Raw genomic sequence first — 25,521 nt, 5'->3', positions numbered from 1 at the left:
AAAAAAAGTAGTCTCCACAACATCCAGGAATAATGCCATCAGTATTTCAACAGTATTTGACTCTCTCTCTTTCCATCGTATACTGGAAGGCAAGAAATCCGTTACCTAACGTCTAGCCAATTTTACGATATATATAAAAGAAGACTGATGGCTACTTTAGGTGAGACATTGTTGACAACCAGATGCTAACTGCAGTAAGTAGAAGGAGAGCTACTGGGGATGGAGAGAAAGTCAAGTCACTCAATCTCTTAACTAAGACAGGTAGACATCTTTAAGGTGTTCACAGATGACTGATGATGATGATAAGTGTAAGTAACTGGTCAGATGCTCTGTTTTCAAATTCCCTGGATGCATCAGTAGGTCTTGTTTATGCACAGTAAATATGGAAGTTATAATCTTGGCTTCAAATACCTTTGACACTGACATTTTTGGAATTATAATAAAATGCACCCTCATTCAAACAAAAAGTCTTTTACAGTACTTGCCAGAAAAGATGAAGCTGAGCAATTGTTTAGTCTTTCCAGGAGGTATTTAAGTGCTAAGGCCTCCATACGTAACACCTTGAGTGTTAGTGTCACTACAGGATACTAAAATATCATGGCAGAGTGATAAAAACTAGCAAGGACACAATGTTCACCCAGTACCGAAAAAAAACCTGTCCAAAGATATCAATACAACCATGGCACTGTATCCAGGCTATATGGACACAAATGTCAGGAAGGAAGAGGAGGCTGGGCTGGATGCAGGATGTTGGACTACCTGACCTTCACCAGTCCCTTCCAACCTACTTGATTCTATGATTAAGAAAAGCTCAGAGACCCAGTAAAGGAACATTTTCCAGGTTTTGTTATCCATATAGAAGAGATACTTCGTTAGAGGCAAGCTTCAAGAATGCTGGTGTAGTGTAATTTCTTCACAAAAGGAAGACCTTGACTAAAACAGACCTTCTCTAAAACAGACTTAGTCCTCCAAGAATTAAGAGCACTGAACATTAGAAGACTTTATTTTCCGTATTCCTTAAAAGAACATCTAAAATTCAGCAAAAGCAGATATTATTCTTCCCCCAAGCAGAGCTTTATCACCATGAAAGCAGGTAATTCCTCTAAACTTAATTTTATTCACAAAGGAAAGGAAGGATCTGTCAAAAAGCAAAAGCTGACCGAAGAAACGTTTGCTCTTTCTGCAGATTTTTCAGATGCACTAGGTTGACTGTGACCTGATAGGATGTATAGATTGAGACTTCAATAATAGCATCACTAGAAAAGACAGACAACATTTGCTTCTATAGTACAAAGCCTCAAGAAGGATTTAGACAACAATTTCCAGAAGCAGTTCTCTAAGCACCTTCTTCCACACGTGGCTGCTCGCTACATTTTTGAAGTGACACATGAAAACACGGCAAATACATTTAGATGATACAACATGAATAATCTAGTATTATAGAACTTTTAAATTAACATGATTGCCTACTTCTCTATCCACCAGATGACTCAAACACAGCTTGACTCATTAGCAAGTGCAGGCTAATAAAATTGATCCCGGGCAGGTGAGTATAGAGGTGAGCCTGGTACGAAGCCAGTTTAAATGTAAATGGAATCCTGATTTTTTGCGTAAATCCTTTAAGCAGTTCCCATTCCAAACAAAGCAGAGTGACCACTACATATACACTTAATGAATTATCAATAAGGTCCCTTTCAGTTGTTTTTTTTTTTTTTTTTTTTTCAGTGTTTTAGTGTTTTAAGCCAGAATTTCAAGAAGTTCCAAAAATCTGATCTTATTAAGTATGAAACTGATCCCAAAGTTCACTATTTTCTGCATATTTCTGAGTTGGCAACAGGAAGAAGTTACTGTGGAAGAATGAACAAGTGCATGACAGAGCTTCAGGCATGTAAGAATACACTTTTGGCATTCAGTAAGAAAAAAAAAATCCCTTCTGAATGACCTAATTGTGGCAAAAGATAAGGTGTTTCCAACTGGTGTGGAGGAGTGTGCGTCTCTGTTCATTCCCACGTATACCCACAGTTCTTAAGGAAATTTTTTTCTACTTCTTCGTAATAGGATCCAATATTGATCAACGAGATGATTATGAGTTTAATGCTCTGTAAATGGATTAAATGATTACATTTTAATTAAAAGCCTTCTGTTTTAGAGCTGCACTGATATTGCCAAACAAGAAAGTGTTTTCTCCAGGGTGTTATAGTGCTTTCTCTAAGGTCTGAGGTTTCTATTTTGAAGATGATCTTCTTGGGAAAACTACTGACGTACAAATTTTGTGGTACTCTTCAGAATGCAATGGCACACCAGTACTCATGGCTTCTAAACACAGGATACTATCTTTTATTCTGTTTTTCTTGCCTAGTATGCATAGTGTTTTTCTTAGAAAAACAAAGTACAATACAAGCCAATATAAATATTGTCCTAAGCACCGGTAGATTAAGAATACTGTTAGCGATAGCAAGCAAGAAGCTCTCTGAATATATCCATAAATCCACCCTTTCAGAGATTCATTCCATATTCAGCTTCTTAAGAGCCTAAAAGAAGTCCGCATTAAACTGTTTATTGTGCTTCACATTTTGACCAATTTTCTTTTGGTCTGAGCGTGGGAGGCTTTTCAGAATTGTTGCTTCCTATACAGAAAATGTATTTGTGCAGAAGCCTATTAACTGTCAAAATGGAATAATCACGTATCATATCCCCATAGCAATTATTTTGTTAGTCTAATCTATTAAATAATTCTGTTACGCTGTACATGCTTGAAAATCATAAATATTTCAAGTGACTTTTTATTAACTGATTACAGATATCCTTTTTTAAGATCATACCTGTTTAAACAAACTGATAAGAACATTCACATGAACAGTACTTAAAAGTCACAAAGCACTACCTTAGATATAATGGGAGGTTTGCTTTAAATACACATCTTGATGACATCAGGACTGGAACGGCAGTATCCTCAAGAATGCTAAACAAGAAGGTTGTTTTCAATGCAGAAAAACGTCCAATGAATTCCTCGTTTGCTTTTAAAAACTGATATCAAAGTTGTGTGTGATAATGCAGCACGCTTATAAACAACGTTAGGGCCACGACCAGCGAAGTGGTTCAAAAACGTGTATGGCAGAGCCTGGGCTTTTTTGGTTGGTGGGGGGCTTTTTCTATTGGGTTGTTTTTTTTCTAAGAATGCCTTTATATAGCAAAAAGTTCCTCAGCTAGCCTAATGTAATGCCTTCATTTTTCTAATTATGCTGAAACATCAGTTAAGAGCCTACCTGATGTTTTGGAGAATTTGCTGTGCTGGGATTGATATTCCGCAATGCCTAAGAGTAAAAATAAGATGGATAAAAATTACTTTAGCTGCATGGTTTGCTTATGCAGGCTGTCTTATAAACACCATCTTGTAGTATCAAGCCCCCAAGACAGGCCAGATGAGACAGGATAAGGGAGTTTAGAGACTATGAAAATCATGACACAGTGAAACAAAACTCACAGGTTTACCAAGGATGCATAATCGACAGATAAGCTTAACGACCAGGGAGAACAACATGAAAGGAACTGGCTGTCACCTGGTCCACAGTTAGTCAGGTTCTCAATGACAACTGAGGCAAGACGACAATTAGAAGGCCTACCTCGAAGCATGCTAGCACAGAGTAAAATGTTTGTTGGTGGATTAATAGCAAAGCAGGAACAGCAGAAGCCCAGGTGCTTAAGCAGAGAGAAAGTCCTGATGCCACCTTTGCAGTGTATTCTTACCTAGAGTACTATAAAAAGTAACGGCTGTAAAGATGACCCCTCTTACACCAAGAGACACTGAAGATTCCTACAAAACAGGCCTTGACTACAAAGGGGATAACAGGAGTCAGATTCCAGGACAGAATACTGCAGGTGATGAAGAAAGAGAAAAGCTGTCTTTGAGGACTTTAAGACATTATCCTCTACTGATACAAGGCCCATCACCCAAAGTGAAAAGGGAACAGGGTAAGATTTTAGAAGGTTTTCCTCAAAGAAATAATTAGTGCTTTCTCTGACAGCGTCAAAAAAACAAGGAATATCCTAAGGATCTAACACAGATGGTAGTAACTCTAAAAACGTTCAGATAAGTCAAATGGAAGTCAAGCCCGAATTCAAAATCCAGAGATTCCAATGTCCAGTCCTACACTTGAACTTTTGCTACATAGAGTAGAAAAATACTGAAAGGAATAGCTTGAAGCCTAATCACGAAGTCTGAAATTCTTCAGCATAAGAAAACCAGAGGTTCAAAACGCAGCACGAGTGATTCAGTTATTCCATGCTCCACTCCACTGTTTAACAGATAGCAACAAGGTGTCTCCTCAATTAATCTTATACAAACTTTAAAAGTACTTTGAAATCCTACAGACTGCGACAGGTTCTAAAAGTGACTTTCCTCCACTTAAAAAGGAGAGCTAAAGCAGCTGTGGGAATCAACATTTGTATGACTCAGAACTCAATGAATACGGAAGATATTCTCATGAGGAATAGCCAATCAGATCAACAGTGCGTAATGTCATCCTAATAGTAAAGAAGCCTGTTCTTGGAGAGTTTTGTTAGGGGGAGGAATGAGGGAGGAAAGCAAAATCCTTCAGTCTGTAAGTCAGATGCTTTCACTATTAAGCTGATATCGGTAACAGAATGAATTCAGACCTGTTTAGATCTCAAAGCTTTTTGTACAGTCACCGGTCTTTAAGCCTCACTGAAACAACAACTTAGCCAAAACAAAACATAATGTACAAAAGAAATAGTGGAAGTAGGTGTCTAACCTGTGGCCTCACCTGCCGAAGCAGTTCTTGATGCTTCAGTCTCAGCCTTTCCTTCTCCATCTGTAGCTGCTGAAGTCTCATCTGTTGCTGCTGATTGGAGCTACTCCCACCCATCACACCACCTTGGGGACTCTGAGGAGCCAGAGGGGGTGGCTGTTTCACTGGAGCACTTTGGCTGATTCGCTGATTCATGGCTAAGGAACCAAAACAATAAACATTTAAAAATGAAATTCAAACAGATACATGCAAGGAAAGTAGTATCCTTAGAAGGCGTGTATTAAAAACTTTATAAAATAAACCTACAAGCCATGACAATACAAAACATGCAGCTACGTCGATGTTCAGAGTCTGAAATGTATGCTCACATGTGTTATTCCTGTGAAATCAATGCAACAGTCTCGTGTTGAAGAGTACATACTTGTTCTAAAAGCTTCTGAAAACAGTTAAATGCATGAATTGGTGAAAAATTCAAAAGCGGTAGTAAAATATTTCAGGTTTAGTTAGAAGGATCTCTCTCTTCTTCCTAATAAACTATTCTCAATTTAGACACAAATAATACCAAATCACTTCTCTTATTCGTGTGAAATCTCAGAATCATTAAGCTCAGGAACACAGAGAATGACAAAACAGATTATCTCACTTACATCAAACTACGTTTGCTTAAAGGCCACCATTCTTTCCAAGGTGGTGCAACAATCATTCACATCAAGTTTTGAGTGGTACAGACTCTACTTAAGGCATCTTGACATGCAAAATTAGAGCTGGTACAGAAGTGGCAGATGAATTACACAGCAAGAAATACTGCCATCGTCGTAGGAAACATTTTGCCCGTGCTTATTTTTCTTTTACCCCACAGAAGTATGTGATGCATCTTCTCTGGGGCATGGAGAAGAAAGAGTGTCGTCTTGTATGGCTAATGCACAGTGAGAACCCATCTTCCCTTCCACCATAAAAGCAAGACCTAAGACAATTTTATTTTTATAAGATAATGCATGACTGGGATGCATCGACTTGACAGGCGTGATTTTCCCCCCACACAAGACCAGTATAGTTGAAGTCAACAGCAGCACTGGAGCTCCCGTAGTGAAACAGAGGGCTGGGAAAAGCTGACTGTATTACAAGGGCACTATTTTCAAGGGCTTTCAGTTTTGGAACTAGCTCTCCCATCTTGTTGTCTGGAACAGCCTGAATCTGTTAACGTTCACAATCTCCTGCAAAATGCATTTGCTGAAGCAGTGATGGGAGAGTGGTATGGATTTATTTTTATTTTTTTCTAGGAATGAGGATTACGGTTTATGGGAAACTAAGAGGAAAAAAAAAAAAGGGAGTGCGCTTCTTTTTAGGATGACAGACTGATTTGGTGCGAAGAAAGCCATCTGTTGTATTAGTCTGCATGAATGTTTTCATCATGTATAGAGGATTCCTGGAACACTAACACTTCTAACCATCATAAGAAAGGAGAATTGTCTCAGAAAGAATCTGTATCGTCTTTTCTCTGAAAAGCCCTTAAGTCTCCACTGTCTTTTGAGCGTTCAACTTAAGGTGCAGCAGGTGCTTGTCTTCTGTTCCAAAAAAGCCTAAATATATTTATCTCATAATAGCAGTAAAAATGGCTGTTGCTTCACAGCCTTGCTCCCTTTTCCCACTGCCACAGCTCAGCTTTCCATTGAGAGGTAACATAGGAAGAAGAAAAGCTGTATGCTCACTGGAGTGAGAACAGAAAAGAAAAAAGTCAAAACCAGTTACAGACTCAAGTCTCTCGTCTACCCTTTTGACTATTCCTTAAGTCCAGCACAAAGTAAATAGTCTATAACAGACAGGTGGGTCACATTCTCATGAGTCAAGTCAAAATAAAATGAAGTGTCAAATAGCTTGAAGTAATTTGAAATAATCTTTGATGTAGTTGCTTGTGAGAAAGCATCATACATCTGATCACAAACAAGATAAAATTTCCTCTAAAGGTAAGTGAACAGGTAAAGTAGGAATAGAAACTGAATCCCAGTAACAAGTAGGAACAACAGAGAGAACACGAACGGCCGAAGGTTCAACTCCAACCTCCAAGTCCCATTCTAACCCAGCGGGGGAAAAAAAATAGTGGAAAGATGACACTTCTGTGGATTAAAGCTTAAAATCAAGCACTTGATCTTACAAGACATCCAGCACCATTTCACCATCAAAACCGAACCTCAGGAAGAAGGTGACCAGGATAAGCCAATCAACCAGCTTTGTGACATGAGCTGTGGTCCCTAGACCAGCAATAGAAGAGACGGGACAGCTTGTTCCTCTGCTGAACAGACACAGAAGGTCCATGCGTCCCAAGACACCAGAAAGTGTTAAGCAGAAGTTTCAACAGCACCAACAGCTGTCCTGCAAGGATGTGGGCAGTGAACTGCAACTACAAGCTCCAGGACCTCCAGTGGGCAATCTCTGCTGGAAGACTGACAGCAATTAGACTGCCTAATTTACCAAATCAGGATGAAGCTGAAGCTAGAGAGAGCAATGCAAAAGAGAGGCAGCCCGCCACCCATCAGCTCTAGACAAGCTGGACATGACACTGCTGGAGTGGGGAACAGATCTCCTCCTTTCTCTTTCTACGCAGAATCCTATTAAGTCTGGAACCAGGACCATGCCCTTTGCTTTTTATATCTTACCCTCCTTCACCTCAAAAACAGACAATGAAGGGGTTAGTAGGGGACAACAGAAACCAGCCGTCTTTTGCTGTTAGCTAATTCTGCAACTCAAGCAGAAGTCTGTGCTACCCTTCAAGAAGTTCCAGGATTCAAACCCTGTTATTAAACAAGATGGAAGGTCAGTTACAGTGGAAGGTAAAAGGGGACAAAGGTTAGAAAACTACAATCACCTGAAATAAGGACATCTAAGTTAAAAGCACACCACCTAGTTTGTAAAAGTTAAATACCCAAAGCTGAAGAATGTCAATTTTCTTTTGGTTAAAAAGGCTGCTTATATGGTCTTGTCTCCAATGATATAATGACGGTTTTGGAGTCCCTGCCTCATGCAGTTCACAGTCAAGTCACGTTACAGATAACCTCGTAAGAATTTAAGTTTCCAGCCTTAGTTAAACACTCAGGTGCAGTATCACTAACATCCCTTCAACACGTTATGAATTTGTTTTTCCTGCAGGCACCATACAAGTGTCACTCCCCTAGGTCTCTTTTCCACTACTATGCAGCTTTGGAAATAATTTACCTCTCATGCCAAGTTCTTCATATTTTATATACCTGTATCTTTCTGACAGCTGCTTGTATTATTCTATTTCTCTCTGATAACAGTTTGCTCCGTTCTTCCCATCTACTGACTTTGCAATTAAAACCATAAGAAACAAATCATGTTTGTCTGATGTTTTTCATTTTATTCCCTCATCCTACATCCCTGAAATGCCTTCTATTGTCCATTCTAAAGTAAGGTATATAAGTAAAGTGTATCTAAAACAGGAATATAAATAAGATATTGAGACTTTTGTGTATACTTAATATTCATCAATATTGGGGGGAAATTTAATTATATGATTTGGTAACTCTTCAGAAACTAAACCTAAAAATATAGTTTCTAAGTTCTTATTTAGGTATCCATCAAAAGGATTTTTCGGAGCATGTTATTATTTCAAGAATGCAAGTGCAAAAGACTTCAAATTGACAAGATTTTAAACTGCCCAGAACAGACCGTGGACATGTTTTTCGTGTAAGGGACCTGTTTTTAACTGTGAAATTAAACTAAATGTTTGGACATTAAAAGAACGTACTGCTAACTGAATTTTACTGCCTTAACAACATACCCAAGAACCAGTGGAAAAAAAACAGCAGTAATAACACTGAAGGATTTTCAGCTATCTTGTCTGATTACACACGCGTGCTATCTTCAAGGGAAACAGAAAGAAGAATGTAATTTTCTATAATTTCCAACCCAATATTTAATGAAACGCAGGAAAACACATCTTGTTTCAAGTGACAGGAAAAACCAGAGGGTTTTAAAGGTTTTTTTGTTGTTGGTTTGTGGAGGGGGTTGTTTGTTTTGGGTTTAGGTTGTTTTGTGGTTTGGTTGTTTTATGATTGTTTTTTGTGTTTTTTTTTTCAATTCTCAATTCTCTACTACATACCGAGGCCATGACTGCAGAAATCTGCACTCTAAAGAATATGCTTATCAACGTGATCTCAGATAAGCACATTTTATTTCTTCCACACCTCACGGCTTTGTGATGATCCTGACACACACGGCCCTTTTTAAGTACTTTGAATTCAAAGGCAACGAGCTTCATTTATCTATTAGAGTTAGGACTTCTAGTTTTCTGATGCATCCTGTGCCTTACCTTCCATGGGTATGGAAAGCATTTAAATAAGGGGCTCTGCACCCACACAGAGGAGGCTGCAGAGACCTCACAGGCAGAGAAGGAACAAACAAGTCTTTGTTTCTAGGAGAGGGGGATCTGAGGGGGGAGGAGGAGGGGCAGACAAGTTAAAAAACACGGGCAACTTAAGACAATAAAAAAAATAATAATAATAAAAAAAAAAAAAGATCTTGCCATCCTATAAAATGGCTTAGCTTCACCATCTGCAGAATACAGTCAGTGGTAATAGCTGCAATATGCTTTTGAGAACCGAGAATTCGTGGTCTTCAAATGTTACGCATTAAGTGTTCTACTGTCCGAACTCAACAGCAAAATGCCTATTCCGTACTGCAGCAGGTAATACTTGACAGTCACCGAAAAAAGTTTACACCGCTGTCTACATCATGAATGGAGGAAAAAAAGAAAAGAAAAAAAAAAAAACAAACAAACAAACTAACCAACCCCCTCCCAAAAAAAAAAAAAAAAAAATCAACGCCAAAACAAACCAAGAGAGAGAAACAATTACCAGCCATTGATGCTAGAGAGAAAAGGCCAGCAGATTGTTAACAACTCAAACATAAAAGGCTAATTCTCTCCCAGAGGTCCCAGGGCAATGACAGTCTGCAGTAACACAGCACCTTTCCCCTATGCAGAATTATACACAAAAATTTGCTGTAGAGCACCCTTAATGCTTAATAGGCACAGCTGAATGTTTGACGTTTTCTTCTTTTGTATTTATCATTTCACCCTTCAAAACTCAAACTAATTTTAATCTGCAAATGTAGAGACATTTGAACAAACAACAAGAAAAAAGCTCAGGATCTGAGCATACTATAACTTACTGTTCTTAATAATAAGAATCAATGTTTTCATTGAGGGAACTGAAAAAGAGTACTTGTCCCCTTCAGCTTAATTTGGAAACCAGTCAGTTTTTGTGCATCGTTTTTGGCTACGGCCAGGTTTTTGAATGGTGCTAGTTTGCAGCCCTGCAACAAAGGCAAAAATCCTCTTTGATTAAATTGAAAAGAGCTGTGAAGAAAAAAAAACCACCAAAACCCAGCAGGATTTGAAAGAATGAGTCTCGGAAGTAATAAAAACTCGTTCCAAGTGGCTTTTTTAGAGAGACTTCGTACAACAATTTGTTGTTTAATCAGGATACAAGTCATGTTTCTGCACTGCATTCTTTGAAATGCATTACTAATATACTACTATAATGCATTACTATATTGCTTTAAGGAAATCCCAGTTCCAGTTTCATAATGCTGCTGTTCTAAAACAACCTAAAATTTAGCAGAATAAAAATATTCCATTGTTTTCAGTTTCCGATTAATCTGAGAATCCTGGAGTTTATACCCTGAAACAGACTCTTCTCCAGGCTCATTCTGATGTCTTAAACGTACAAACAAATCTTAGTGTCTTAGTCAGGTAAAAAGAAATATTCACACACTCCTGAGCTGGACTCTTGGTTAAAACAAGATATATCCAATGAAAATACTATTTATTACAGAAGTATGTCCAAACTATGGATTGACTACTCTGCATTTATCAATTACTTTAGTTCAAATTCAATTTTTTTCTTTTTGTTCTTCTATCACTACACCACCTGCTGATTAACACGATATAAATTTCTTTGTTTTCTTTGATAAAGCTGCCATTGTTTTTAAAAGTCTCTCTGTATCCTACAACGAAGGGGTAAAACAGCTGGATTGACTGACCACCACTAAGACTCTACAGCATCCACAGACAGATTCTTAACACACTGCAAAGTAAACTGGAGTAAAATGCTGCTGCCATTGTTCATGAATCTAACTTTTTTTTCCCCACAGAAGTCAAAGGCAATATTTATAAAGCACTTTCACTCAACATATGCCAGTTTCAGAAGAACTGAAATATTCTGGCCAGCCAGAAAAGCAAATATAAATGAGATTCAGCAGTAACGTAAATAGCTGTAAGAAACTTCTGCTCAGTGCGTGCGTATAAACCAAAACATTTTCCATTCTTTAAAAATAAATAATTTTTCATTTTGAAAGCGCAAACAATTTTTAAAATATTTGACTTTATTTTTAAATCCTTATACAGAATGGAACTGACAGCGTAAGTATTAGTACTACAGGAGAACTACGTAGGGGACACTGCATAGAACAGATTAGGAGAAGAAACCTCAACTAATGTCATTTAAGTTTAAAGTGCACATATGAAATACTGAAGACTACAGAAAGTTCAGGACTCTGAGCTCATCAAGGCCCCGTGTCTGTCCACCAAATAACTGGCAAAATACATTTAATCAAAGCTAGTCCGCATTTTAGACCAAAGTTTAATCACCAATGAGTCTATTAAGGGTATCAACTGCAAACGGTTTCACTGCTTCATCACCACATAATACTTCATGGGACCAAAAGACAAGCTTCTGTATAATTTCTTATAAAATTATTTTTTTTTTTTTTAAATGCAGATTTCCTTCCATTTATTTGAGGGGAACAAACCCTGTGTATATCCATGTGCACATCTGCACTTTTTTAATCTCTGTCATAAACCCACTAGAAATGGTTAAACAAGAATTACAAAATCCAGTAAAAACTACTGTAATAAAAAGAAAAAAAAAAATCAACAGTATAATGTCAAGAAATCGTTTTCTCTATATAAGAAACTGAAATCATGTTTCAACATGATTGAATTCAAGGAGGAAAAAAGCAGACGCTTCTTTGAATTTTAGATTATATATTATTAGATATAGAGTACATAATTATTGTGTGTGTATATATATATATATATATTTAGATTACAGATAGTGAATGATGTGTTCAAAAAGATGCACCTTCAATTTAACATAGTATGCTCAATAAAAGAGCTACACAAACTGCAGTGTTAGAAGGATAGGGTGGAAAAAACAGCCCTATCAGGAGTGCAATTTTCTTTCACCACCACAGCTGTTCTAGCACAACATTGGAAGTACGCATTATTTTTACTGGCATAAAGACACCATTACCAACAAAGCTCCTTTCTCAAACAGAATTAAATTATTCTGAAAACAAAACAAAACCCAAACCAGGTATAAACTTACATAAACCTCCTGCCCTGACAAATCCTTAATAAAAGTGGGTGGGTTTTTTTCCCTTTTTATTCCTATACACATATTCTACATAAAGTAGATAACTGCATTCTTACACAGTACTTGTGGACAGGTTTAACAATTTCTTCAGTGAACTCTGCTCAGTGAAGAGGTCTAAATAACATCCCTACTTTCGAACAAAACAAGATTTCACTTTCTGATATGATGATGAACAATTATGAAGCATTTGTTGTCACTACTGTAAGGGCAGCATCCCCTATCACAAAGGGATGCTTGACAGTGGTATTTCATGTGCCTCTGCAGGTTTGTAACAAGCTCACTAGTTCACTGAAAACTGATGCTGCTCCACCTGTACGCAATCTCTGACACACATACCAAAATACAGAAGTCTCTTCCCCATCCTAAGTGATCACCTGAAACCGTTCTTCTGGAAAAATAGAGTCAGAGAAGTGAAAAATCTAATACCAGTAGACCTTACAGAGGAGTCAAATCCAGTTTGGTTTAGAGAGCCTGTAAAGAGGATGTGCCATTGCATCTGCACATCAAAACCAGCCGTGGCTCATTCTCTTCTTTTGTGCAAAACTAGAAGGCAGATCTGGAAATTAAAAAATCTGAAATGCCACTGTGACCAGACATAAGGTCTGGGCCTTTTTTTTTTTTTTTTTTTTGACCAGACAAAAGTCAAAAGAAAGTTTTCCAGTCTAGGGTTCTAGTTCTATCTTGTCCACAAATCTGCTTCTGGCAAGGCTCCTACCAACTAATTTGAAGAGACACATATTAAAGTGCTAGACAGGTAAGGAATAAGAAAGAAACACTGTGGAATACTTCCTTTTAATTTCGAATACCTAAAATTAGCAGATGCTCCAAGCTTAAGCTTTTAAGCGCATTTCAAGTTTGTTGTGTGGTTGGTTGGTTGGGGTTTTTCATGGAAATGATAAATACACATTTCAATGATACCTACAGATGCATTTTACTTCGGTATTTCTGAACAAGCCCTTTTCATTGTTTCAAATGTTTAATGTTCTTACATTACAGAAAAAAGGAAGCAGAAAATCCTGATGTGCATCCTCCATGCTCCTATACTTCCCATCACTTTTACTCCTTTTCCTACTTGTGTAGTTCAAGCAGCCGCTGCACACTGAGCCCCTATGGCACTTTCCATAATGACACTAAACACTGTCTTGCCTTGCCTTCCCCCTCATCCAAAATTCATACGGAACTTCAAAATCATTAACATAATCTCTAAATGGGAGTGATGAACATAAAGCCGTGGCAATTACTTCAATCTGAAGTCACAACTTTTGCTTCATACCCCATATGGCAGCTCCAACATTTGACAGAAGAGAAGGAAAAAGACTGGGCATACGTGTAACACTGGTATGATCACTAGTAACAAGCTATAAAACTGAAGTCTGGAATAAAATAAGAAGAAAACTGAAATGTTATCTTGTCTTACTCCAGTTCCTGCAGACTGACTTGCCTGACTACTCTACTGGAGTACTACTGTTTAAACACAAGACTTACACTAACACAACAGACACACAGAAATCAACTGCCAGTTTCCAGTATTTTCCCACTTCAAGTTCACCATCCTATCTCTGAATTTAACAAATTAAGTATCCCCAAAAGGCAAAGTATTTTTAGTCGCATTTCAAAAAACAGTCCTACCACCTGCAAACTGAAATAACAGTTGAAATCCCTGTAATGGTATTTGATACAAAAGCCAATTCTTGGAAACTTTTAGCAATAAAGTTGAATGACTCCAAACTTCAACTGGTTCTAGGAAATATAATTTTATAGAAAAAGCAGATGTTTTTCTACTTTACTGCCTCCAGCCACTCAGAATGCATTACTGACCTGCTTCCTACCCAGACGTTGACTATCAAGAAAACGTATTAACTTATCTGAAGGCGTAAGAAAACCAGTAAGATCTGTGAAGAAGGACCAACAGACAAAAGCAGAAGCTAGTAAAAGACAAAACAGTCCAAAATCAAGCTGAGAGTCCAATTCCGTTAAATTTAAAATACAACAACAAAAAGTAGTCTGAAGCCCCTTACTACAAGGCCTGCAAAGGCACTGAGAAGGTAGGACAGCATGTTTGTACCAGATGCTCCACTAGACAAAGAATCCTGCTGACACAGGCCTAAGGACCCCCCCTCCTATCCCCATTCCTTTGATGCCATGTCATCTTTTATGGTTGTCCGTGCTTGGCATGAGAAGGCCCTCCTTTCATACTTAGCTCTTCCACAGATTTTAAAGTTTGTGAATTCTCCTAACGCAAAACTGTTCTGAAGTCAAATATGTAGACTTGGAGGATCAACATCTGAGCCACAACAAGACTTTGCTGCTGCTGTTTAAGTGGTGTAGCTGAAGACCTCAAGCCCACTTCAAAGCTGTTAGATCTGAGTCTTGGAACAAAGTTCTTATCTTCAACTTGGAGCACTCAGGTTTTAGACCCAGCCTACTCCACAGCAGGGCATTCTGACAGGGACTCTTATCTGATGCATTAGTCTTAAAAGCCTGCTCCAAGAAAGAATCCATGTTAACTGCATCCTTTTATTTTCTGTATAAAAGCATGAATGCAATACCCAAATTCCCCTTACCAAGTCAGTCAGTAGGTGTGTCCGCCTAAAACCATTTTTTCAAACTGATTCTCCTGCCTCCCTCTTTTCTAGCCACATTAATGGAAAATTCCCAATACTAAATACTACTTAATGGGAGAAAAAAAGAAAGAAAGAGGTATATGCACACCTAGTAGAGAAAATAAAGATGAATACGAAGCTTCCATCTGATGAAGAACATACAGAGACGTAAGGGCTGTCTCCCTGGAAGCTGGGAATTCAGAAGCAATAAGGGCAAAGACTCTTCAAACCTTCTGTTTCTAAATCCTGGAACAGAAGAGTATGTTTGCACATACCATTCAACAGCTTTATTGTTTTCAATGGTTCTTCAGATTGGTGAAAGTGGCAGTATCAAGGATGAAATGAATTTCTCCTTCATTTTCAATCAACATTAGTATCACTGTAATAATCACAAGCTTCAACATTACAAAGATCAAGTCACCTAGGATTGCTTCTAAAAGTGTTAGTAGCAAAAGTAGTGAAAACCAAGCCCTTATATTAGAACACAGTGATAGAAAAAAAAGAGTATGGTGATCCTCAGGGGGAAAAAAACCAACAGGATTTTCAACTTATATTAAGCACAGAAAGGTAAACTTCTGAGTCACTCACATGCTATTTAGGGTCACAGCACATATTTGTTGAGGAACTCCACACAATAAATAAATGCAAGGCTCCGTAAGTTTGCTCTGTCAAACAGATTTTTTTCTTCTTCACTGGAGTGACTTAAGGAGGTCACAAGTGAGAAAGCAACAGGAATACGATTTTGTATTTTCTTGGCTCAAATGATAAAAACATAAACCACAATACAATGCGTAGAACTGAAGATTTCAAGGAAAACTCCTTCAAGCTCAACAGCAGCTAGCAGCTTGTCTCTATTTGCCATCACTCTAGATCAGAAGAGCCCACATGCCTTTTTTTTTTCCCCCCTTTTTTTTCCCCCCTCTTTCCTGCCCCTTTCAGTTACACTTGAGCTCTTTGACTGAAAAGGTCTGGAACAGATTAAAAGTCCGACCACAAAATAAAGAGCCTTGGCATATACTCAAGCCTGTCTGGGATACACATACACAGTGGGCCCAAAAAGGGAAGCTATGCAGCAAGAAACCCTTATGCAGTCTTTTGGACATTTCTAACTTCTTTCAGTTTAACTGTACAGCCTTCGCACTTGATGGAGTTTCAGCGTGCACAAGACAAGTAGCTTTTGCCCTTAAAGTTAGACCATGCTATTTACAGGAGTACAAAATAGTTCTGAGAAACAAGATTCATCTTACTCTTGACCTGTCAATTAAAGCCTTTTCCCCACTCCTTTTTACTTCCAGCTCATTATTGGAAGCGATAAATACAAAGAAAAGCAAAATACATACCCTGCAAGATTACTTAAGTAAATATAATTGACCCGCCTCTTTTAACTGCAAAAGGCAACACTGATTTTCAAAATGACTGCTTCCTTCACAGCCTTATTCACATATTAAGTAATTGTAAAGTTGCCAATTACCCACACACTCCTCTTGCAACACGCAAACAGGTCTGCAACCCTGACTGGTGTTAAAGTCAGCGCGGACATTTGCCAAAGCTGACAACCCTCAATATACGCCCCACCTTTGGGCTCAAGTTGCACAGTGGTTCAACCTGTCTACAAACTGGTGAGCAGTTTATAAACAAAGTGTGACAATCTGGTCTTCTCCATAAGAGCAAGCAGATGTTTAAAGTAAGCACTCGAGCCTACAAAACAAGAAATGCTGAAATTCCTAACAGCCAGTTCAGGAAAAAAAAAAACCCAAACAGAAAACAACAACAAAAAAAAAACAAAACAGAAGAGTGACTGTTGGGTTCTGCAGCTCTGTGTTTATATGGCATTCATGGAGTTAATGCCTCTCCCAAAAGGGGCCCACAGTTGTTGTTAGGTCAACCCCTGTAAAGCTTCAAAGGCTTTGTATCCCCTCAGCCTGACCTACTCAGTGATCTGCACACTGTTTTCATTTAGTTGCACCGAGTCCAAAACTAAAGCCTGAAAAACCACAATGATCTCTTCTTTTTTTTTTTTTTTTTTTTTTTTCCCCCTCCTTACCCCTACTGTTTTTTCCATGGGTCTGGAAAAATAGCTAAAATCCAGAGCAGCTGAAAATAGTAAGTTATTGGGAAAACAAATCAAGACCAAATTAATACAGCTAATAAAGCTTACACACACAGGTCATGGCTTTATACAAAAACTGAAGTTGTAATACCACCTTAAATACATCAGAACAATCACTTGGACAACCCAACAAACTAGTTTAGAGTCTCTTAATGTTATATGCTATTGCTATTCATAGTCAACAGTGCCAGTATTTTACTGAAATGCTTGCAGCTTTGCTTTTCATAGATTGAAACCATTATAAAACGTGAGATACCAGTTCTATTTTGTGAAAATTTTACATCTAGACCTTGCGGTCCCTAACTTAAGTTACTGTTTCTATTTCCAATATTACATAGTCTTTACCCCCACAAAGAGATTATTAAAATAGAAACAACAAAACTAATAATTTCTGTCCATATTGTTTAAAACAGAAAGTTTTGTCATGATCATCACTGTGACAAGCTGGAATTATAAGCTGGTATATGTTTCAAGTGTATTTAAACAGCATATATTATTATTTGAACAATGCCCTCTTTAGGATAGCGCAAAGGAAAGTAAGTATTTGTTTGGGAATTAAAAGATTCTTCTGTGGTAAAGTTTTGCAGTTTTAAAGGGAAGAGTGAGCCTGGCTGAAACTGTCTCTAGGTTTCTGAATGCCACCAATTTTGGAAACTGTATGGACCATATGGCAAAATCCCAACCCCTAGCATTAGAAACTTTGGTGACATACACTCCTACAGGATATATGCTAATCCTTTTAGTCTTTTTTTTTATTTTAATATATAATGATTTAAATAAGGTATCTATAATTGAAATTAAAATATATTTTAATTGTACTATAAAAAGTTTTCAAAATATGCCTGCAAAATTAAAGCTGAGCGAACTGAAGCGAATCAAAAATTCTGAAGTGAGATGAACTTTTACCAAAGCGTGGGTCAAGCCTTGGGTCTAGCCAAGATGTGGTCTTGTTCTTATGGTTTATGTAGTAAATTTCTCCATCCTGGGTCATAGCTTGTTCCCATCCATCGGGGAGTGGGCCTGCAATATAGAAGGAAGGAGTTGATGGCGGGCTCTTGTTTGCTCCAGCTGAAATTGATCTAAAAAAAATTCCAACATTTTACATATATAACAGTACATGAAGAACTTCAAGCTCATGTCTAACGTATCTGGGATAAGGGCAAAGAAGTGGCGGGTGGGAAATCAAAGAGCAGAAAGCACTTCTATCATTTTGGTTTAGGATTTGGAGTTCAATTTTTGTAACTTGTTTGCATCCTTTCGTATGCTTTTGACACTTCCTTTTGCTATAGCGTTATAATACAAAACCAGCAATAAGTCAAGCCTGCCAGAATGAAACCAGCGTGAGCACCAGGAAAAAGATGCAGCATAGAGGTATTCTACCTTTCACGGGAAAGTTCATCTAGTGATTAAGGCCCAGCAGCAGCAACAAGGTAACGCTGAAGAGATCCTGAAACATCCCTCTATCTTTCACAAATGATTAAAGAAGTGACAAAACTCATCTTCCTTTTACCTCATACCATAACTTTCTGCAAGTGCATTAAAGGCTTAAGCAAGCAAAAACACAAACCTGAAGAACAGGAGGCAAACAAGCAACGAAAAAGTGAAGGTAAGAAAACACCAGCAGCAGCTACAGACACAGTGCTACGCCTCTACGAGCAGGAAGGCACAGGCAGGGAGACCTACATTTAGGACATGGTAAAAGGGAGGTAGGCGATGGTGTTCTGGAGTCCAGAGCCAAATGTCTGAACACATGGAGTCTTGAGGTGTGTTTCCCTTGTGTTCCAAACAGCAGCTTTCAAGAAAACCACCTTTCATCACTCATCCCCATCTCTGTATGATCATGTATGTTCATCTGTATTTTGCTTAGTCTGAAAACTGTTCTTAAAGTTACATTCATCTCATCTTATCTGGCACGTGCTTTACAAATGCACGTTTTTGAATTCTTACACTCACATAGACATGGACTTTTAAAAACACCTAGATTAGATGCAAGATCTTGCCTGTATCTCTTCAGCTTTCAGTACAATCCTAAAATGATATGGCAAAAGATCCACTGCAAATGTTAAGAATGTAAAAGAAATTAGAACAAGACCTGCTGCAGGAAGCCATCATATTTCAACCTCTTCTTCCACTCTTCCTCAGTGTAATATAGTAATATGCTAGCAAAAGCCCTTTGGCTGTTAGACTTGGACTAACAGACCATTCTGTACAATGTAAGATACATTAAGCATGCACAAACATCGTAATTTCACAGATGAGATTCTGATATACACACAAAAATGTGTGTATCTGATAAATGCCTGAAGTACCTACTATGCCCACGATCAAATTACATTAGCTCTTTGGCTGTCATTTTGTCCTGAAGTCATGCTCCTGTTGAAGGATTCATTGTCTAAAGCTGGGGAGGGGGGAGAAGAGAGGAGGATACATTTGTTTGCTTAATCTGAAAACATGTTCTTGGAGAAATGTCAAAAAGAGTAAAATAATCATTCAGTTGCATTCCAGTAATATCCCAAGGCATAACCAAGACAAGAATTTGTCTTTGAAGATCCCCTGCAAACAACATTTCTAATTTAAACTCTTTCATTTTGGCTCAGAAAACTATGCCTTTCTCTAGCAGCCCCACTACCACACCATTAGAGCTACAGGTTTACGAGTGAGCAAAAAGAGTGGTCTTAACCACTGGACATTTCCTTCCCATCCTTCATCCTCACAAGCTTTAAAAGCCACATACAAGTGACAAGAGCACCTCAGCTTTTATCAGAGGCTGGTGAACAGAACAGGCAAGAAGGAGCGACAACACTGCAAAACATTCCTCCATCCTAACATATCCACAGTATAACAGGTCTTCAATGCAGAATTGAAAGCTAAAGTGCAAAGAACCCTGTGCTTTGTTACCATACCCAAAGACCGGCCAGCTAATCAGTGACATGCTATTTTATGAAACTGGGTCACAGTAGCACACTGACGTGTCCCACATCATCCAAGCAATGAAGAACCAAAAGTGTTCCTTGACGTCTAAGCCAACACCCTAGCCATGTGGGCAGACCTTCACGCTACCATTCTCCTCAGAGTCCTTCTACGCCACACATCCCTCGGAGATGAAACTCAGCAAGAAATTCTCTTTTGAACTGCAAAGCCAAAAAACCCAGCTGGCTCTAGGAAAAACAAAACTAGCCTTGGGGTGTCAGTCCTGCTGAACACTGAGTAAAGCATATACTGGTCCAACATGTTCCTTTGTAGCAAATAAGAACAAAATGCCTTTGAAGCAGGAGGCCAAGAGCCCATCAGTCCACCTACCTGGTGGAAGAATACTGCTTATTAGAGTCAGTGATCTGATGAGAACTAGCGTACCAGAGAGAAACCTGGGCAAGGTTCTCTTTCTAAATAAAATACACAGCTGTGGACAGGACAGGAAAGGTCTGACTGCTCACCTTCTCACAGTAGCAAGCCTTCCTCACTAAGTGCCATCAACGGCTGCAGAAACATAACTTTTCTCTCTAGAAACCTTTGGCATTAATCACAATGTTGCTTTCTTCCTTGGCCAGTAAACTGCTCGTGTTTCTACTGTCATGCCTACATGTTGACATGGTAGTGCAAAAAATTGATTAGTACTGCTTTCTGTAATTCCTATTTGGTTTTGTGAGCAGTTGTGAAACCAGAAGACTGTCAAGTCTGATTTTGTAACTGGCTGCCTGACAAACCCTGTATTAGAGGAAAAAATGGAAAACTGTGGTGAAGAATAGCAGACACATTCACTCAGAGCATCTAGGAAAATTCCTGTGCAATACATGTCCCTTCCCCCGCCACCAAAAGGCTCAATAGGAACAGAATTCCCAGCATTAGCTTATCTTTTGAAGTGATTTAAGTTATAAAAGCTCCATATTGCTGCTATTCCGACCTTCTCACCAAGATGTGGGTAGTTACTACAGCCCATGTTGTACAAAACCAGCCACGCTGGGTCTAACCGAAAGTCCATTTAGTCCAGGCACCCAACCTGGGGCACCAGACAGATCGCACTGCTGAAAGCGGCCCATTTAGTGACTGTCGCACTCGATGAACTTTTAAACAAAGCACTGAATACAATACACATATAGACCCAAAAAGCACAGTAGCTATGAATAGTTGCTTGGCCTCCAACTACGTCAGGTGATTTCTTGAGCCAGATTGTGTCTACTTACTAGGTGCCAAAGGATCTCTCTTTCAAGTACTTTTCCAGTCTTCCCTTGAACCTTTGCAAACATTTAGCACCAACACAATCACTGTGGCATGGTCTCCTACTAGTTCTGTTTGATGCCTCCTAGGTTAATTGAATACAACCACAACCATAAACTTACAATTCTATCACATTATTGGCACTGAGAGAGACAACCTTTCTAAGGGACTGATCACTTGTTGTGGTACTTTTAAAGACAAGGTTATCCAAAAATTAGATTCCAATTTCCAAATGTAAGCCATCCTTACAGAACTACTGATCAGGCATACGTCTGTAGTAATTATTTATATAACGTTTTAACTTAACATAAACACATGTAATTTGAAAAATCTGTGTGTGTCTCTCTCTTTGGTGCATGTCTCTATTTTTTTTTTTTTTTGGAGTTTTTACTTTCTCCATATACCATTTTTGCCATGAAATGCAGATAGAAAGCAACAGAAGGAGGAACAAAAGAAACATAAAAGCAGTACAGATTTAAGCTATGCTGGTATACAAAGTTAACCTTGAAAGTCCCCACAGTTTCTGATATTTAATTGTAAAATAAATGTAAATAAAGCTGTATTTTATCACAAGGTTAATGCATATTAGAGGGCATCTGTATATTATAAGAATAGCATGGACAACCTAGGAATTGGAACACCTGTGTTCAACAGCAAGAATCACCCTACACTCCAAGAACCTTCCTAATCTTTCTCTGTGAAAGATGATATTTTTCCATCCAATCACTGTCACTCTAAAACTTTTTAAAATTATATCAAAGTCTACAAAATTTACCTCAAGTCCACCTTTATTCTGTTGAATCAGTAAAACTTACAAAAAGACACCATTTAAAAAGGGGCATTTTTAGGAGATGAAGAAACAAACGCTACTGTCATGGAGATACTTAGAAACCCCAGTTTCACAACAGATCATACGTAGTGTGAACTGTACACAAAGCAGAATTTGTAGTATGACTAGTTACATAGAAGAGAAACCTGCAACTAAAATGAGCAGGAATCTAACAGAAAAGATAGAACTTGTTTTAGTTACTGGCATATTCCTCCCTACCCTCCTGCCCCCCAAGGGGGAAAAAAAAAACCCTCAAGAGTTAGGAATTCGGGTATCCATTTTCCTATCAACCTCTAACATGGCACTACAGCCTTCCCCTAAGAGGCAATGAAATTACACTAGGTCTACAAACTTCCCCGGGGAAGCCCAATTCAAACCTGCAATGTAAGGTGGAAGACAAACGAGGACAAAGACAGGTAATCTGCTCCACAGCTAATGATCTAATGCCTATGCGCAAGCAGAAGAGGCTGAAGCAAGCAGTGCTGTCAAGCATCATTCAGGAAATAAAAGTATCTGTAGGATGGAAGTGTATAAACACAATCATTATCCCATCTCTGTTGTATCAACTGTAATTGTAGAAGAAACAGGCATTGTTTGCTTTCAAATTTATAAAACTTTACCTCAACAAGAAATGTACAGGACAGGCTCCTCACAACAACGTACCATTATTACTACCATTTGTTGGGGTTTTTTTTTTGTTGGTTTTTTTTACTCAAGAAAGAACATTGTTTTTCATGTAATACCTTTAGGGAAAAAATGGTTAGGAACACACACAAAACAGTCAAGACTAGTTTTTATATACACGTTGCATATTTAGAAGTAACAGACTTGTTTTCTTTCCATTATTGAAGATGCAATCCTATCTCACAGAAGATTAACCAACAAATGCCATCTGAAAGCACACTGTGTTTCTTTGCAAACATATGGCCCAAATCATTTTAGTTGATTACATGTAGCAAGCGAAGTTCAGCAAGACCGAGACACAATAAAAATACCAAAGAATCAAAACAAGTGTGTGTGTGGGGGGAAATCCTCACTTTTCACATACTGACGCCCTCGTGTAAATGATGTATGCTCACACTCAAAACAGTTCATTCACAAAATCATGCCAGGAACAGATGAAGCTGGTTCAGATGCCTACTGGTTTCCTTAAAGAAGCATAATTTGCATCAAGATACCCGGATTCTCATCCGGCCTTAGCTGCACCCACAGGTGGTATTTCTTAAGAAAAACAACATAAAAACCTCAACCTCATGCTAAACTACATCTTCCCTGTTTTTATTTAAACACTGTTTTGACTTGCTTTCACCTTTACCACACCTTCCAGTTTTGCTTTCTTCCCATTCTCCCTGAGCTCCACTCATCCTATTTATCCAGAAAAGACAACAGGTTTATCTTCAATATGCAGACAGCAGCCTTCTGAGATCTGTTCTCTCTCCCTCTTCAGTTTATTTTCCTGTTCTTAATTCTAGCTAATGGCTAGAACTATAATGCTGGCTAAACGGCTAAAGCTTCCAACGGCTTTCAAGACAGCTCCTAAAAATCTCCTGTCTTAGGTTTTACCACAGCAACTTTACTCACAAGCTCCTATGGCAGTCTGTAATTAAATATACTGAAACTTGGACAGTAACTTCCGATTAAGGGCTACAATTACTAAGCACAAGGACGAACAGTACAAAAGGAAAACATTCTCCCCTGCGGCATTTCGGACATTTTTTTTGCAAGTCACTGACCTCCAGCTGTCACAATACTTACACTTGGTTTTTCCCAATATCTTTCATGAAAGGCTCTCCAAGCACAAGGGCATGTTTCATTGCCAGCAATATTTCATAACAGGAAACTTGTGTCTTAAAGGTCTCAACTTTATTTCCCAGTTCTTGAGGATGAATATCCAAATTAGAAAATTAAGTAGTCTTATATTTATGACATTAGCACTCAGATTTACGTTCCACTCTGCTGAAGTGGTACACAGTTACTTGATTTTTCCATTTCTCTCATTCTTTATGAGGCCACCAAAGAAGCGTAAGTTACCATGAACTGGGCAGTAACAAGTAACAGAATCATATAACACACTTCAGAAAAACAAATATACATTCATAATTTAAAGTTAGTACATAAAGGTTTGCCAAATCAGGTATCAGAAACAGAATCATATCCAATGAATGCAGGTTCAGTAGTATTTAATGCAAAACAGACTTTTGTTAAATGCAAGTAAATTAAGAGTAAGCATGTGCATCCAAAGAGCCGGTCCTGTCATGCTACCTCAACTGACTTAACCTTAAAAAAAGCAATGTCACATAAACACATAACTCAATATACAGAGAAGCTCTGATTTCTTCACGCACTTTATCAACTTCAGAGCAGCGGGGAAAAAACTTTACAAGATTTTCAGTTCATATTCAATACAGTATCATCTATGAAATTATAAATAAATGTTCAATGAACTTGCATTCAAATAAGTGCTTTCTCAAGCCACGAGACAACCCACTTAAATGCCTGAACTCTTCTTTTTTGGATGAGCAACAGTATCTATGCAGGATCACTTGCTCACACGCTTACATCAATTACATATAAATTCTTGGTTTTCTTTTAAAAATAATCCTCATGTACCGATTGCTGGATTCTGTTTTAGAGTTTTACTCATTACAACTAACCAGTTTTTTGCGGGTTTTGGGTTTTTTTTTGCGCTAAGGACCCTTCATTTCTTTTTAAGTACATAAAATGAATCCTACTTTGCTATCAATATTTTTTTCCTGTTAATTCTTGGTACAACAGAAGGTTTGAGGAGTTATCTTAACACACAAATTTATGTCAATATTTAAACAGCAAGAATCTGATTTTCGCACAACTAAGATAAGGCAAAAGGCAAGACAGACCAAGGGAATTGTTTCGCTTCTCCTATTCCCTGTTCTTCACAAGTGTCCCTACAAAAACACGTCATCTCTATTGCTGCAGGTTTCCTGAGATATATTTACAGAAAAAATAACCACAGATACTATATTTTCACATCAGCACCTGAGACCTTAATTGCTCTGAACCATGACTTCCTGAACTTGAACAGGACTCAAATTTGTTTCAGGATAATCCAACCTCCTGGCCTAGCCAGCAGAAAATCTGATGAGCTTCCCCTCTAATACTCAGTCATGAACAGCACAGTTTGGTTGTGCCCGTTGATCTTTTGGTATTGTCTGTCGCACATGAATTGCAGCATGAAGCAAAGCTGTCTAAATGGACAACAAAAAGCAGCACCAGAGAATAACCTTTGTGAAATACAGAAACAGCAGACATACACAAAATACAATCAGACTGTGAGAAAATAAATAAAACATGAACCTCAGCAACAGACAGAAGGTGACAAAGCACAGGGAAAAGCGCAGCAGCCAAACTAGTATAGCACCACGTTCATCTGGTTGCTCTCTGCACCATCAGGACAAGAGAGCTCAGGAAACAGAAATCAGATTGTACAGCAAGAACAAGCACACTTTACTGCTGTCTAGTGAGGGCCCCTCCAGACTAGCTGAAAAATAATTCTATATCGCAG

At 38.3% G+C, this 25,521-nt stretch overlaps 1 protein-coding gene across 8 annotated transcripts in view; it reads right to left on the bottom strand.

Moving 5' to 3' along the window:
* The window catches only part of YAP1 (Yes1 associated transcriptional regulator), a 94,958-nt gene that overhangs the window by 20,270 nt on the left and 49,167 nt on the right, over positions 1–25,521 (bottom strand). Inside the window, exons 4-6 of one of the 8 annotated variants that reach the window (XM_063329878.1) lie at positions 17,843–17,956; positions 4,773–4,966; positions 3,267–3,314 (exon numbers count right to left, since the gene is read on the bottom strand). In XM_063329878.1, coding sequence (XP_063185948.1) covers positions 3,267–3,314; positions 4,773–4,966; positions 17,843–17,956 — 356 coding nt within the window. The remainder of the gene's footprint in view (positions 1–3,266; positions 3,315–4,772; positions 4,967–17,842; positions 17,957–25,521) is intronic. The other 7 variants (XM_063329887.1, XM_063329917.1, XM_063329925.1 and 4 more) reach the window with 7 other exon arrangements.

The sequence above is a fragment of the Chroicocephalus ridibundus genome, chromosome 1, assembly GCF_963924245.1.
Source record: "Chroicocephalus ridibundus chromosome 1, bChrRid1.1, whole genome shotgun sequence".
NCBI classification, from domain to species: Eukaryota; Metazoa; Chordata; class Aves; order Charadriiformes; family Laridae; genus Chroicocephalus; species Chroicocephalus ridibundus.
The sequence above is the reverse complement of the archived record's forward strand: the minus strand, read 5'-3'. Positions and strand labels throughout refer to the sequence as shown.